General features: G+C 36.6%; 1 protein-coding gene across 9 annotated transcripts in view; it reads left to right on the forward strand.

The window, feature by feature from the left end:
* EYA1 (EYA transcriptional coactivator and phosphatase 1) overlaps positions 1–14,770 on the forward strand; it is a 359,925-nt gene extending 345,155 nt beyond the window's left edge. For all 9 annotated transcript variants that reach the window (XM_059166236.1, XM_059166239.1, XM_059166237.1 and 6 more), the window contains one exon: positions 12,779–14,770. In XM_059166236.1, coding sequence (XP_059022219.1) covers positions 12,779–12,859 — 81 coding nt within the window. In that variant the 3' untranslated portion in view covers positions 12,860–14,770. The remainder of the gene's footprint in view (positions 1–12,778) is intronic.
* The last annotated feature ends 2,021 nt before the right edge of the window (positions 14,771–16,791 follow it).

Below are 16,791 nucleotides of genomic sequence, written 5' to 3' on the forward strand. Positions count from 1 at the left end.
CCTGATGTGGGACTCGATCCCAGGACGTTGGTTAAGGCAGCTGCTTAACCAACTGAGCCACCCAGGCGTCCCTGATTACTACAGGTTTTATAGTATACCTTGAAATCTAAGACTGTGTTACCTCCAGCTTTGTTCTTCTTTCTCAAGATTGCTTTGGCTGGTCAGGGTCTTTTGTGGTTTCATACAAAGTTTAGTACCTTTTGTTCTAGTTCTTTTTGTTTGTTTGTTTAATATTTTATTTATTTATTTATTAGAGAGAGAGTTCATGAGAGAGAGAGTAGAGGGTGAGGGAGAAGCAGACTCCCTGCTGAGCAGGGAGCCCTATGTGGGACTCGATCCCAGGACCCTGGGAACATGACCTGAGCTGAAGGCAGATGCTTAACTGACTGAACCACCCAGACGTCCCCATTTGTTCTTGTTCTGCAAAAAAATACTATTGGTATTTCAATATTGGTTGCACTGAATCTTAGATTGCTTGGGATAGTACGGGAATTTTAACAGTATTGATTCTTTGAATCCATGAGCATAGAATATATTTTCACTTGTGTCATCTTTAATTTTTCATCAGTGTTTTAGTTTTCAGGTATAGTACACCCATCATCTTAAGTTTACTCCTAGGTATTTTATCCTTTTTGGTGCAATTATAAATAGAATTGTTTTCTTGATTTCTTTTTGCTACCTCATTATGAGTTCTAATACTTTTTTGCATGGGTCTTTAAGGTTTCCTATATATAGTATCATGTCATCTGCAAATAGTGACAGTTTACTTTTTCTTTACTAGTTGGATGGCTTTTATTTCTTATCTCATTGCTGCAGCTAGGACTTCTATTTTAGTCTATTTATCTTTTGTTTCTAATTTTTCCACATTGAATAAGATAGATAAGAATGGATATCTTGTCTTGGTCCTGATCTTAGAGGAAAAGCTCCCAGTCTTCCATAATGTAGTATGATGTTTGCTATGGGCTTATCATATATGGCCTTTGTTATATGGAGGTATATTCCTCTGAATCCACTTTGAAGAGTTTTTATCATGAAAAACTTCTATTGAGATTGCAAATTGAGATAATTTTTATCCTTGCTTTTGTTAAGATGTTGTATCACTTTGATTTCCAGAAATTGAAGCATCCTTGCATCCACAGAATAAATCATACTTGATCATGGTGAAAGATCCTTTTAATGTATTGTTGAATGTGATTTGCTAATTTTTGCTGAGGATTTTTGCATTTGTGTTCATCAGGGATATTGACCGATAGTTGTTTTTTTGTTTTGTTTTGTTTTTCTTTTTTTGTTTTTAAATAGTGTCTTTGCCAGGTTTTGGTAACAGGGTAGTGCTTGCTGGTCCTATAGAATGTATTTGGAAATTTTTCTTCCTCTATTGCTGGAAGTACTTTCAGAAGAACAGGTATTAACTCTTCTTTAAATGTTTGATAGACTACTCACTTTAGCAGCATATAAACATTTAACAGAATTCACCTATAAATCCATCTGATCCTGAACATTTATTCGTTGGAAATTTTTGATTACTGACTCTATTTCATTACTAGAATTGGTCTGTTTAGATTTTCTGTTTTTTCCTGATTATTTTTAGATAATACATTTCTAGGAATTTATCCCTTTCTTCTTCATTGTCCAATTTGTTGGCATATGATTTTTCATTGTAGCCTCTAATAATACCTTGTATTTATGGTGTATGTTGTTAGTTCTCTTCTTTCATTTCTGATTTTATGGAAGTCCTCTTTTTTTCCTTGATGAGTCTGACTAAAGGTTTATCAATTTTGTTTAACTTTTCCAAGATCCAGCTTTTGGTTTCATTGATCTTTTCTATTTTTTTTTAAGTCTATTTTACTTATTTCCACTCTGAACTTTATTTTTTCCTTCCATCCACACACTGTGTTTTGTAATTCTTTAAGTGTAAGGTTGGATTATTTATTTGAGGTTTTCCTTATTTCGTGAAGTAGGCCTGGGTCACTTGAAACTGCTTCAGTTTCAGTCTTGAAACTGCTTTTCACTGGGTCCTAAAGATTTTGGACCTTTGTGTTTTTATTTTCAGTTGTCTGTCTGTATTTTTTATTTCCTCTTTAATTTCTTTGTTGACCTATTAGCCTCCACATCATGTTTTTTCCAGTTTTTTTAAATTGATTTTAGTTTTATACCATTGTGGTCTGAAATGATACTTGAAATGATTTTGATCTTCTTAAATTTATTATTTTATTTTATTTTTTTAAAAGATTTTATTTATTTATTTATTTGGCAGAGAAATCACAAGTAGGCAGAGAGGCAGACAGAGGGGGAGGGGGTAGCAGGCTCCCTGTCGAGCAGAGACCCCGATGCGGAGCTCAATCCCAGAACCCTGAGACCATGACCTGAGCCAGAGACAGAGGCTTAACCCACTGAGCCACCAGGTGCCCCAATCTTCTTAAATTTATTGAAACTTGTTTTGTGGCCCAGCTTGTGAACTATTCAGGAGAACATATCAAGTACACTTGAAAAGAATTTGTATTCTGTGGTTTAACTTCATGTATTAACTTCTATCTATTAACTCCATTGACTCTAATGTGTCATTCAGAGCCCTGTTGATTTTCTGTCTGGATGATCTACCCATTCATGTAAAGGAGGTGTTAAAGCCCTTTATACTTTTTGTATTTCTGAAATTTTTTTCCTTTTGTGTCTGTTAATAGTTGTGTTATGCATTTAGGACTCTAATGTTGGATGCATAGATATTTACAATTATTATATTCTCTTCTTGGATTGATCTCTTTATCACTATGTAATGCCCTTCATTGTCTCTTTTACAGTCTTTGTTTTAAAGTCTATTTTTGTCTGATATAAGCATTGCTACCCCAGCTTTTTTATATCTGTCCATTTGCATAGAATATCTTTTTCCATCCCTTTCAACCTGTATGTGTCTTTAGATCTGAAGTGAGTCTCTTGTAGACAACACATAAATGAGTCTTGTTTTTTTATCCATTCCTTCACCCTGTCTTTTGATTGGAGCATTTAGACCATTTAAAATAATTATTGATAGGTATGTACTTACTGCTATTTTGTTCATTGATTTCTGGTTGTGTTTGTAGTTCTTCTCTGTTCCTGTGTTCTCTTGCTCTCTTTCTTTGTGATTGATGGATTCTTTAACGTTACATTTGGCTCTCTTTCTCTTTTTTTTCTTATGTATCTATTACTGGGTTTTGGTTTGTGGTTGCCATGAGGTTTATATATACTATCCTACGTATATAGCAGCCTATATTAAATTGATAGTCACTTAAAATCAAACACATAATAAAAGAACTTCATTTTTACTTCTATGTTTTAGGTGCTTGTTGTCATAGTTTACATCTTTTTATTTTGTGAGTTCCTTTAACTAATTTTATAGGTATACTTGGTTTTATTACCTTTGTCTTTAACCTTCATATTAGATTTATAAAGGACTTTTCTACTACCTTTAATGTATGTTTACTTTTACTTGTGAAATTTTGTCCTTTCATAATTTTCTTCTAATTATAGCCTTTTGCTTCCACTTAAAGATTCTAATATTTCTTATAAGGCCAGTTTTGTGGCGATGAACTCCTTTAACTTTTGTTTGTCTGGGAAAGTCTATCTGTCCTTCAACTCCGAATGATAATCTTGCCCAGTATTCTTGGCTATAGGTTTTTTCCTTTTAGTTCTTTGAATAAATCATGCCACTTTCTTCTAGCTTGCCAAGTTTCTGCTTAAAAATTAGCCAGTTGCTTTATGGGGTTTCCCTTATATATAACTAATTGCTTCTCTCTTGCTGCTTTTAAAAACTTCTCTTTATCTTTAAACTTTGTCATTTTAATTATTATGTGTTATGGTGTAGACCTCATTGGATTCATTTATGTGGAATTCTTTGTACCTCTTTAACCTGGATGTTTCTTTCCCCAGATTAGGAAAGTTTTCTGCTGCTTTCCCTCACTGTTTTCTTTCTGGGACCTCTATAATGCAAATGTTTGTTTGCTTGATGTTGTCTAAGAGATCCTTTAGCCTATCCTCATTTTTTTTTTTTAATTCTTTTTGCTATACAGCTTGGGTGCTTTCCATTACCCTGTCTTCCAGATCACTGACCTCTTCTTCTGCATCCTCTAATCTGCTGCCAATTCCCTCTAGTATACTTTTCATTTAAGTTATTATATTCTCCAACTTTGATTCTTTGTTATATTTTCTTTTTGTTGAAATTCTGAGTTCATCCACTCTTCAGTCCAGTGAGCATCTTTATGACCATTACTTTGAATTCTTTATCAGATAGATTGCTTATGTCTATTTTAGTTAGTTTGTGTTCTGAGGTTTTAGCTTGTTCTTTCCTTTGGAACATAATCCTGTCTCCTCATTTTGCTTGACTTTCTGTGTTTGTTTATATGAATTAAGCACAACAGCAATTTCTCCTAAACCCGAAGGAATGGTCCTGTGTATGGTCATCCTCTATGTAGACTGTGTATGCCTGGTGACTTTGGCTGAAATGCTGGAGCTATGAATGGCATGGTCTTGGTTACTCGGTGCTGGGGTTGCCCTGGTGCTCTTTGTGCAGAGAGTACCATGGCAGGATAGCTGAAGTAGATGTAAGCCAGTGTATCTCAGAATATTTTATGTAGAAGTGCCATGGCAGGGTGGCTGCAACCAATGTAGGCATGGGCCATGGCTTCTCAGGGTGCCCTAGAAAGTCATGTACAACAAAAGTGGTACAGGCCTGCAGTGTTTTGGTTTGTTTTGTGCTTGTGTCACCTTGGCAAGATGACTGGAGCTATAGAGAACATGGGTATACTGCCATCAGGTCACCTTTGTGGGACAGTTGGGGCTCCAGTGGGCTATGGGCTCACTGAGGGAGTGGGTCAGTTCTACTGCCCAGCCCCTGCTTCTGTCCAGGCTATCAAGGTAGAAAGGGAACATAAAGCATGGCACTTGCCCACCCCTCCACTGCAGAGAGATTTTTCAGCAGCATTCTCACTGTTTGGTGGAGTTCTAGAACTAGATCCTTTATATCCTAATTGCCCTTTAACCTGAAGCTTTTGTGCCCCAGGACAGACAAATGTGTTCAGGGTTTCTTGGTACTATCCTACCCTGCTGTGATTCACAGCACTGGAAGTGAGGGTTCATGTCTCTGTTTCTCTTGCCATTCTCCATGTAGTCTGTCTTTGGTTGTGAAGAAGCTGTTCAGTCAGTTTGCAATTCTTCGGAAGATATTACTAAATAAGTGCCTACTTAGTGTGTTCATGGAGAAGGTGGGTTCAGGGTCTTCCTGCATTGCCATCCATACTAGACAAACAAAAAAATGTCCATTTTTTAAAAAGATTTTATTTATTTATTTATTTGACAGAGATCACAAGTAGGCAGAGAGGCAGGCAGAGAGAGAGGAGGAAGCAGGCTCCTTGCTGAGCAGAGAGCCTGATGTGGGGCTCAATCCCAGGACCCTGGGATCATGACCTGAGCCGAAGTCAGAGGCCTTAACCCACTGAGCCACCCAGGTGCCCCAAAAAATGTCCATTTTAAATGTGAACTCCAAAATTTGCTGAAATCCAAGACAAAATGGAAAACCTGATTAATAATGCTCAATTCCAAGCTTATTGAGAAAAATGAGAGCTGCTTTTGTAATAATAATAATAATAATAATATCTTTATAGATTTTGAGATATGGGGATTACTAACATCAAGTACAGAGAATTTTATTATTCTAAAGCCATTTCACTTAGTTCTTAATGAGAAATATATGCCAGGTCTTGAATTGGATTTCATCTTCGTTCTTAAAGAATTCACTTCGGTCTAGAGTAGGACCAGATATGTAAATAATAAAAGAGCAATGCTGTGCAGTAAATTTCATGCCGAAGTTTTAGAATAATCTATCTTCCAAGATCTTTTTATTTATAATTGGGGAAGTATTTGTACATCCATATGCAAATTTTCCTGACATAATATGAAAGCAAAGCTATGTTCATTTTTTCCCATACAAATTGTAACTATAAACTTTTTTCTGTACCTATTTTTTTTTTGTTTGTTTTTACAATATATTCTGACAGTCATTCCATATCAGTGCATGGAGTTCTGTATCTCTAATTCTTTTAAATTGCAGCACTGGCATTCTATTACTTGGATGTGCTACACTTCAATGAGTCCCTTGGGGTGAATATTTAGGTGGTTTCCCATATTTACTATGAACAGTTCTGTAGTGAATGGTCTTCATGTGATTCATGCATGGGCAAGTGTGTCTGTGGGATAAATTCCTAGAAGTACAGTACCTGAGCCAAAGGTTATATCCTTTTGTGGTTTTTAACATTTTATTAATATATTTTTCAGCAAAATTCAGTTTACATGTGAGTATTCATCCACCCAGCTTTTTTTATGTTAGTAATTTTATGTATATCTAGAAAAGATAAATGCAAAATACTAGATGAGGAAAAAAAGTAGAGGGATTTGGAAAGTTGCACATGTGGACAAGAGGAGCAGGAAGGATGTGTCATTTTCCCATTATGGAATATTTTGGTTCTAATAACCCAAAAATGTGTGCTACTTTCCAAGATATTTGCTTCAGTATCTATTTCTCTCAATATACGCCTAAACCTGATAAACTAATAATATACTCATCAGTTCTAGCTATCTTTTCTGTTTATATTTGTGATTAGCTGTTTTTAGTCCCATGACTCTCATTACCTGATGGAGTATCTCCATTTAGGCATCCTAAGTCATCCCATCTGAATATCAGCTAATAAAGTAACTCGGTTCACCCTTAAATTTGCCTGGTATTCTCCTCCTCCAACCCATCACCAAGACATATGTTATTGTTTCTTCACGTGGCTCCTATCCATTGTACACATTCCATTTCCACTATCCCTTGGCATAATTTCTCTACTACTGGGCAGCCACACCTCCAATTCATCCTTCCTAAGTAGATATCCCAAATGCTTCTACCTGGAAAAAGCTCCTTCCTTACTAGTCTTTATTTTGAGCATACCATCCCAGTCCCATCACGTCACACTAAATGCTCTGTTCATCCCACCTATCAGCCTTATTGTATACGATCTCCTGACTTGGAGTCCCATCTCTTTCCCATCTAGCTAACCAGCTTTGCCCATTCTTCAAATTCAGTGCAGGCCCAGCTTACCCTCTCCAGCTTATAACCGAGCTCTCCTCACTCTGAATGCATTCATTGATTTTTTTGTTGTTGTTGTTTTATTGAGATATAATTGGTAGACATCACTATATAAATTTGAGAAGGTGTACAGCATAACAATTTTGGTTACATATATTGTGAAGTGATTGCCACAATAAGTAATAAATTTAGTTAACAACTGTCATCATAGCTACAAAAAAAATGTTTTTTTTTTAATGTTTTTCCTTACACTGAGCAGTCTTAGAATATACTCCTAAATTTTAGACATACTATAAAGCAGTGTTCTTTTTCTTACAACTGGAACTTTATGTCTTTCATTTACCTTCATCTAATCCCCCCACTCCCTGTGTCTGGTAACCACAAATCTGATCTTTTTTTTTTTTTCCTGTGAGTTTGGGGTTTGGATTTTTTTTTTTTTTTTTTAAGATTCTACCTATAAGTGAGATCATACAGTATTTATCTTTCCCTGACTTGTTTTACTTGGCATAAGGTCTATCAATGTTGTTGTGAATGTTAAGATTTTCTATCTTATGGTTGAATAATAGTCTATCGTATATAGATGCCATAAATCTTTTATCCATTCATTCATCAGTGGACACTTAGGTTGTCTCCATGTCTTGGCTATTATGAATAATGCTGTAATGAACATAAGGGTACAGATATCTCTTCAACAATGTTTTCATTTCCTTTGGATATATACCCCCAAAAGTGGAATTGCTGGATCATAGGGTAGGTTTTTTGTTTTTGTTTTTGTTTTGTTTTTTGGCATTCCCACCAGGAATACGCAAGGGTTCCCTTTTCTCCACAGTCTCACCAGCACTTTACTTCTTGTCCTTTCGATAATGGCTGTTCTCACACACATGAGATTGTGGTTTTGCAATTCCCAGATTAGTGATGTTGAACATCTTTTCATGTATCTTTTGGCTGTCCGTGTATCTTCTTTGGAGAAATGTTTATTTAGGTTCCCTGCCTATTTTCAATCAGGTTATTTGTTGTTTCACTACTTATTTGTATGGGCTTGTTATATATTTTTGACATTAATTCCTTATCCAATATATGGTTTACGAATATTATTTTTCCCCATTCTTTAGTTTTTCCATTTTGTTGACCATTTCTTTTGCTAGGCAGAAGTATATTTTCAATGCAATCCACTTGTTTTTTTGCTTGTGCTTTAGGTGTCATGTCCAAAAAAAAATCATTACCAAGATCCATGTCAAGGAATTTTTTAATGTTTTCTTCTAGGAGTTTTCTGATTTCTGGTCTTACATTTAAGTCTTTAAATGTTTGCAGCCAATTTTCTCAGGATCATTTATTGAAGAGACTGCCTTTTCTCCACTGAGTATTCTTGGCTCCATTGTCAAATGTTATGTGACCATATACATGTGTTTTATTTCTGAGTGGTTTATTCTGTTCCATTGATCTATGTGTCTGTTTTTATGCTAGTAATATACTGTTTTTATTATGATAGCTTTATAATATACCTTGAAATCAGGAAATGTGATGTTTCCCACTTTCTTTCTCAGGATCGCTCTGTCCATTTGGGGTTATTTGCAATTCCATATAAATTTTACATTTGTTTTTTCTACTTCCTTAAAAAATGCCATTGAAATCATGGTAGGGATTGCACTGAATCTGTGGGTGGCTTTGGGTATCATGGACATTTAAGCAGTATTAATTCTTTTAATCCATGAACATGAGATATCTTTCCTTTTGTTACATATTCAGTTTCTTTCATTCATGTCTTGTGTTTTTTAGTGTAGCTATTTTCCTTGGTTAAATTAATTCCTAACTTGTTTTTTACAGGTCATTTAGTATTAGTGCATAGAAACACTATGGATTTTTGTATGTTAATTTTGTATCCTGCAACTTTACTGAATTTGTTGCTTAGCTATCATTTCTTTTGTATGGAGTCTTTAGGGTTTTCTGTATAAAATCATGTCTTCTGCAAATATTTTGTCCTTTTCAATTCTAATGCCTCTTTTTTTTTTGCCTGCTGGTTCTTGTCAGTGGGGGCATAGGTAATGCAGATTATTTTATACATCTGTAGTAGATACAATATTCAAGTCAAAGACTTTATTAAACCTAGAAGCAACCTTGATTTATTTCCCCTAACCTTCATGTTACAGATAAATAAACTGGGGCTCAGGAAAACTGTCATAATTCAAAATCCTATAACTAATGTCCGAGTTGAGAGTATAACCCAGTTCTCCTCATCCTGGCACCTACTTTTCTTTTGCCACCTTATCTCTCTGACTTCATATAAGAAATATCTGTTTTAGGTTTAAAACTGACATGGAAAAAAATTGTTTTCTTGCACCTAGTTGTGCTAGGAAGCTCTTGTACATTCATAAACTCTTTGCATCAGTTTGTGGTGAATTAGGGAAAGCATTTGTAATATTAGTTCTAATTATTTGTGAACATGAGTTTGAGTTTCCTCTCCCCTGGATTCAGTCTTCTTATAATGACTCACTTAATATTAAATACGCTTTTCTTAAAGTAGAAGCCTAGTGAGTTTTGTGAGACTGAAGCTGCTGATTCTAACAGAGATCATTAGCCTTCATGTTATGAAATAGTGTTGAGGGTGAAGTTGCTGTCCTTGTATAGGGATGCTTCCAGAGAGTACCTCTTCCCTTTCATATATACCTAAGGTTTGCCAGTATTACTGTGGAGCTTTCTGCACTTTGGCTCAAATGAATGACCCCATCATCACTGTCTTGTAATGAGTTGTGTCTGTAATATACCACAGGCATATTTCATCACTTGAATTTGTTTCAGGGTGCTACTTGATCAGTGGTTCTTAATAATACTCTATAGGAGGAGGAAGCTATTACTATTTCTGTGAACAAGCCACTCCAGGGCTCTTTGTGAATAACCTTGCCTTTCCATAACCTGTTTTGAGGATGGTTTAAAACAATTTCTCTGTTACCTGTGCTCTAAGCTGGAATCAACTCCCTGAACTGTGAAGATAAGACACATAACCATTGTAGGACTTTGTTTACTATGGAATTAAATCCCTAATGTTTATTTTAACATTTACCCAGGAAATTAGTTGGATCTTTTTCAGTTCCTTTTCCAGTTTCTCTGCCATTCTACAGTACATACGGCTGAGTACACCAATGGCTCTCAAATGTGTTTTGTTGTCAATGGGAAACATATCTAACTTCAGATAATCAACATGCAAAAGAATTTGGCTGAACTTACTTTGTTAAAAAAAAAAAAAACAAAACAGAGCAACAGAATGACTCAACCTTTGTTCAGTTGTTCATGAGAAGCAGCTTTGAGGAAGGACAACAAATCTCTGACACATTAGAGAAAATAAAACAAATAAGAAAAATATACAAGTTAATTAAAAATAAAAGGATATTAAAAAGATGGTTAAATATACAAGAATGCTGTGTATATATATAGCACATATATACGTATATAGTTGAACACTTGAAAACTTTTAAAATAGTGAACGATTTTCCTTAAAAATGATGTGTCAAACATGGACTTGAAATGTAGTAAAATGAGCAAGTTGCTGAATTGTACATACTATTTATATACACAATTTCAAATATGAGCGTGCACACATAAAAGATATAGATTTATAGAGGTTATCTGGATAGTAGGATTAGAAATGATTTGCTTTTCCCTATAAAACTGAAGTTGTACATTATGCAAATATTTTACAGTACACAGATTTTTATTAACAGAAAAAGAAAAGCTTTCTGTGTCAACATTTTTCAGATCTGATCTATAATATTTCAGTGTTCCTTACTCAACAAAACGTGGGAGGGAGTGTTTGTATTTCAGGCTATATACTAGAGTACTGATAATTTATACTGTTGGATTAAAAGCCCCTTGAGTAGAGTTAGGAGGCATTACAGCCTCTGGGCTTAAGCTTCAAACCTGACCTGATGTGAATCCAGTGTGCACTCCATACCATCTGTTATTCAAACCTCTCCGCTCCTCCTCCAAGACTCAGTTTTTTCTTTGGTGACACCATGATAGTAATATATATCTATCCCTGAAGTTATAGAGAGGCTTGAATCTGAGACTCTATATAAAGTGCTCAGGACAGTGCCTGATGAAATACCCCCTAAATTACCGCTATCATTATCATCGATGACCTCCTTGTAGGCCCTGCTCCACGTGGCTTCTGCAGCCAATCATGTCTTTCTCACATCTTAACAATGCAATTCCCCTTCCTTCTCTGCCCCGAACACAGGCAGCCTTCAGGTGCTCTTCTGAATGGTCATCCTTTCATAACGTAGCTTAACGGTTGCCTCCTTTTACCAGGAATTTCCCCCAGCTTCCCAGGCCAGAGGAACTGGCTCCTCCTAGTCCTTTCGTAACACACAGACAAAAGTTCGTGACTGTTGTGCATTTCCACGTCTCACCCACAGACGGCATCATCCCTGCAGATGCGGAGAAGGAGTGAATGAAGGCAAAGGAGTCCAGTCTGTTTTTCTAATCAAAAAAGTTGACAAGTAGATCCATCCTAAAACTTTGGAAAGAGGTCTTCTGGGTCTCAGTGCTGGACTATTGAAAGCTAGGGAGTCCAGAACGGTCAACATTTGATACTGGACTGTGCTATATGCTTTTAGTAGATTGCTTGAGACAAAGGCATTGTTAATAACTTAATATTTGGCATTCTCAGAATACAACAGTTCTGTGATCTACATCAAAAGAGTTACTTGCTTCCACTTTTAGGTACAGATAAGCCCCCCCACCCAAAACTCTCATGTTCCTCTATTTGCTTCCATGACAAATCCTTCTTTTTGTCTAATTGTAATTCCTTTTGCACCGTAATTGCAAAGTATAGTCAGGCCTTCACAGTATTTCTTTTATTGTTGTTTTAAAAAGCAGTTTTTCTATGGGCTAAGTAGAATGCTGTCTTCCAAAAAACGAGGATTACCTTTCCTTTATTTGAAAAAAGATTTTGCTGATGCCAACGTACTTACTGAAGAGCTTTGAGCAGTAAGAGTTTATAATCATGTTTTCATCCTTCAGGGATGAGGTAATCTCTCTTCTTTTCCTGTTTTTCTTATCGCTGGCTGATTCAGGTGTTTTACAAAGAGTCTCGTCATTTAAACTAGATTTTTAGGCTGATTTTTTTTTTTTTTAAACAACTACCAGAAAAACCATTCGATCGTCATTTAAAGTTTTCCCATATGGTAAAGCCATTATAAGGTCAATGTGAAGAATGCCTAATGGAAGTAAATGAAAAAAAGCTGCTTCTTACATGAGCAAAATTAAGTTTTGAAAAATGTAAAAAAGCTACCTTCTAAGGAAAACTGCTTAAACTTTTAGCATTATAAATCCACTGGATCCATATTTTGAAAGGCACCCGTGTTTGACAAAGTTTCCTTCATAGCTGTTGTGTTTTATGTACAATTTGGAATTGGCATTCAAGTCACAGTACAGATCGACTTCAGAGATATCCATCACTTTCTTAAAAGAAGCAGACTCCAGATTATATTTTAAAATGCAGTCCAGTAGTCTTCGGGGAGGATTAAGTTTGAATTTTTGTTTTAAACAGATGTGATGTTAAGCTCTTCCCTGGCAGTTCTCACAATGCTGAGAAAAAGGGATGAGCGTTGTAGCGAATTTCAAAAGCAGGGTTCAGGCTTCGTGCTGGGAGCATGGCCTGTCCTCACCGTGTGTCTGCCCCTTTCACAGCACGCCATGCCCTTCTGGAGGATCTCCAGTCACTCGGACCTCATGGCCCTCCATCATGCCTTGGAACTGGAGTACCTGTAACAGCCACCTAGCACTTTGGAACCGCACAACTGCCTGTGACCAGGAACAAATCCAGCAGGCCTGAGGCCTGTGTCCGCGCTGGAGTACCCAATGTCGCGATTTCACCATGTGGACGCACAGCTGCCGGTGGTCTTCACCTCTGCTCTTGTGGTAAATGAAGGACCACATCGATCTCTTCAGACCAGCTGTTGACTCTAGTACTGTGAATCCCATGAGAAGAAGCCATGAGAATGTTCTAGTATGGTGTGATGTGTCTTTGCCACAGTAATTACATGGTTCAAACCTGTGAAGAAAGGACCTGCAGACGCTTCCATTGTTCACATCTTCAATGTGACGGAAACATTAGCTTTTCCAATACAGCAAACTTGATTGCACAACAAAGACTGAAATGTGTTTCCCGAAGACCAGGGAGGGGATCTTCTTGGAAAGAAAGTTTACTTTTTTGGTGTCTCATACCCAGGGTAATCTGTACATCTCTACTTATTTATGAACAGACTTTTTAAAAACAGCTTTAATTGAGGTATGATTCCAGCACCATACAATTCACTCAACCAGACTTTTTTGACATCCAGTAACTGAAGAGACAGTAGCATCATAATAAGCAATTAAAGGCCTTTGCCTCACGACACAGCAAGTACTTTGAATCTTAGCACATTGCAAAGTAGTTTAAAGTATGTCTAATTTAAACGTATAATATGTACATCACTGAGACAATCATGTACAGAGAATTTGGGGTGTAAATTTGTAATAATGGATGATTCTTTTACATATTGTTTAGAAAATGATATTGAAAGGTAGCGATGCCTTGATAGTGAAGTATGAGGCCATGTGTGCAGAAAGTCCTGTGCAGTGCCTTATCGAAGTACTGGGTATAAATATGTAGATAATGGAGTTTTTTGTTTTTTGTTTTTAGATAATGTTGTCAAGACCAAAAGCATGGATGTTAATAGAAATTTGTTTTCCAAATTATTTTTTCCATCAGTTTTTTCTTCTTTTTTTAATGCTCTTAGGAGGACCTTGGTTAAAATACAGCGGTGTCTTAAATAATCTGAAAAAAAAAAAAAAAAAAAACAGTCCTCTTACAACCTCACTTTTTCAGTTTCAACACTCATGTATTATATGTAACTACTTGAAAAAAATGATTATGCAAATGCTTCTTCCCACAGAAAGAATGTAGATGATTATTAGATATATTTTATTAATAAAATGATTCATGAATTGGAGACTAGCCAAGTTTGTGTGCTCAGATTATAGGGTCTGTATTTTCTTGCTTAGATAAAGGAAGGCATTATCACCTATCTGGAAATGAGCACGACTTTTTGATCGTTCCCTCTGTTTTCCTCCACCCCACCCTCCCTGGAAAGTTCATTGCAGGCAGTGGACATGGCCCAATAATCATCAGCAAGGTTATTTCTCACCTGCATTATCTATAAGGCATAAATCTGGGAAATAAAAATTGTCACCTTTGTTATGCCATAAGACAGTCTCTCTAAAAGTGAGGCATTTGGGCACTAGTTTTCATCTAAAACCTTCCATTGTTATGAAATTACTTTTTGGATGAATTTTAAAATTACATTGAGGGAAAAAAAAACAAACACACACCAGCTTTAACCCAAAGTAGCTAAAGAGCTGCTCTTAACTATTCCTGAAGTTTCATGTTGCTGCTAAAATTAGTTGTGAGTTTTCCAAATTGCTTAAAAATCAAATTGGGGTATTTTTTTTTCTTTTTTTGCTTGAAGCAAACAGAAGATAATTTTTTAGCCTTTTCATTTTATGTTTTTGTACTCTGCAGATTGGAAAGCAAAGTTTATCCTGGCTTTACTGTATAAAGGTGTGTTGTGTCCACAATTGTGTACAGGATTTTTCTTCATTAATTTTGTGTTTAAATTAATAAAATTGATTTGTGAAGTACTGTAATCTCCTTGAATACATTCTCTTATCTCTCGTTTATGAGAAATAGGATCTTGGTTGCATTAGCATGCTTCTGGTCCAACAAAAGGAAGTGGTATGAAGTAATTGTAGTAATAATGGCTTTATCAGTCCTTGAGGAGACTAAACCAGAAGGGTAACATCTGTTTCTTTGATCACTGTAAGAACAGATGAACAGAAGGGCTCTACACTTCCTTTAAAACTATATAAACTGGACCCTCACTCAAATTTACCATAGAACAGAATTCAGCATCGAGAATCTTGGATAACAGAGCATCGATTTAGCCACTCAAATACCATAGGGATAGCAAAATAAAGCAGTTCTATCTATAAAGAACATCCACAACACTTACCTCTAAAATTTGGCCAGATTAGTCACTGACAGGAAGCTATAAAACAGTACAACTTGCTTCCTCTTGGGATTCAACCTTAGAAACAACATTCATACACACAAACACATGAAAAATCAAACATGCGGTTATATGCCTCATTTATCAGGACCACGATGTTCGTTTTTCACAGGTACACACCCAGGCAAGTGGCTTGAGTGACGAAGTGCGTGAGCACGTTTGGATGCCTGAGAATAAAAAAAGTTTGGATAAAGTCTTCAGAGACAGGCAAGGATGGGGAGTGGGAGGATTTTTAAGTCTCAGGTAAAGAAAATAAGGAAAATGGGCAAAATGGAGGTTATAGCCTCAAAAGATAATTTTTTTAAAGATTTTATTTATTTATTTGGCAGGCAGAGATCACAAGCAGGCAGAGAGAGAGAGAGGGAAGCAGGCTCCCTGCTGAGCAGAGAGCCCGATGCGGGGCTCTATCCCAGGACCCTGAGATCATGACCTGAGCCGAAGGCAGCAGCTTAACCCACTGAGCCACCCAGGCGCCCAAAAGATAATTTTTTAAAGCAACACTTCTAACATAATACTACCCGACTAATATATGTAAAGGGTTTCCCTTTGACCACTGATTAGAGCCCAAATTTTTCTACTTGGCATTCCCAAGTTTCCAAGTATAGTATCTACTTTCTTCCCACCATAATCTCTCATTACTGCTATGAACAAACCTTCAGTGCACATTAACTGGACTCTTTAATGGACCAAACCACCTATAAGCATCCCTGCCTCACTTGTTTTCAGAGCATTCCTATTTCCATTAATGACATCCTCCACTCTTAGTGCAGGATTCTTCTTTGGAGCCTTCTTTCCCATCATGGCACCCAGCATTAGTCCCCTCTCCTGACCTTCTCCCACTCAATGTCTGTAGTCTCATTGGAGTTCATATTGTTCCCTTCCATAAAGATTCTCTGGGCCCCCACTATGGGAGGCATTGTCCTAGGTGCTAAGGAAGGTCCCTGCCCCTGAGGATGGGGTTTTACACTAAAATAGGTAAGAATAGACAAGACATGAAAGAATGAATGAATATTCGAAACACTCTTGCTGGAAAATTGGGACAGGGAATATAAGTGACAGGGCATAAGGATGGACAGAACCATAATGTATGAACTTAAATCAACTGCTGAGAAATAAGCAGCATGTGAAGATCAGGGGCACAGAAAACCGGCGAAGGTCCTCGAGAAGAAGGCTTCTATCTATTGTGTTCTAGGAGTGAAAAATCATGCCCATGGGTCCAGGAAGAGATGACTTTGGAAAAGGAGGGAGACCTTGTAGCCTTGAAGTGTTGGCAAGAGATTTGGATATTATTCTAAATGGAATTGGGAGACCATTGAGGGTTTAAACAAATCTGACACACTCTGACATAATGACCCTGGGGGCGGGGTGGAGAATGGATTGTCAAAGAGCAAGAAAAGAGGTAGGAAAACAAGTTACTAGCTTAATAGGGCAGAACCAGGTCCTTGATGGCACAGACCATTTATCAAGACACTGCCTTATTCTGGTTTAGTAAAACAAAAACAAACACAAACACAAAAAAAGAAACAAAACCAAAAAAGGTGAACAGAACAGTCCTCTCCCTGCCCTCAAGCATTCAGATAGTAATCTTAAAAG

The sequence above is a fragment of the Mustela lutreola genome, chromosome 3 (genome assembly GCF_030435805.1).
Source record: "Mustela lutreola isolate mMusLut2 chromosome 3, mMusLut2.pri, whole genome shotgun sequence".
Taxonomy (NCBI): domain Eukaryota; kingdom Metazoa; phylum Chordata; class Mammalia; order Carnivora; family Mustelidae; genus Mustela; species Mustela lutreola.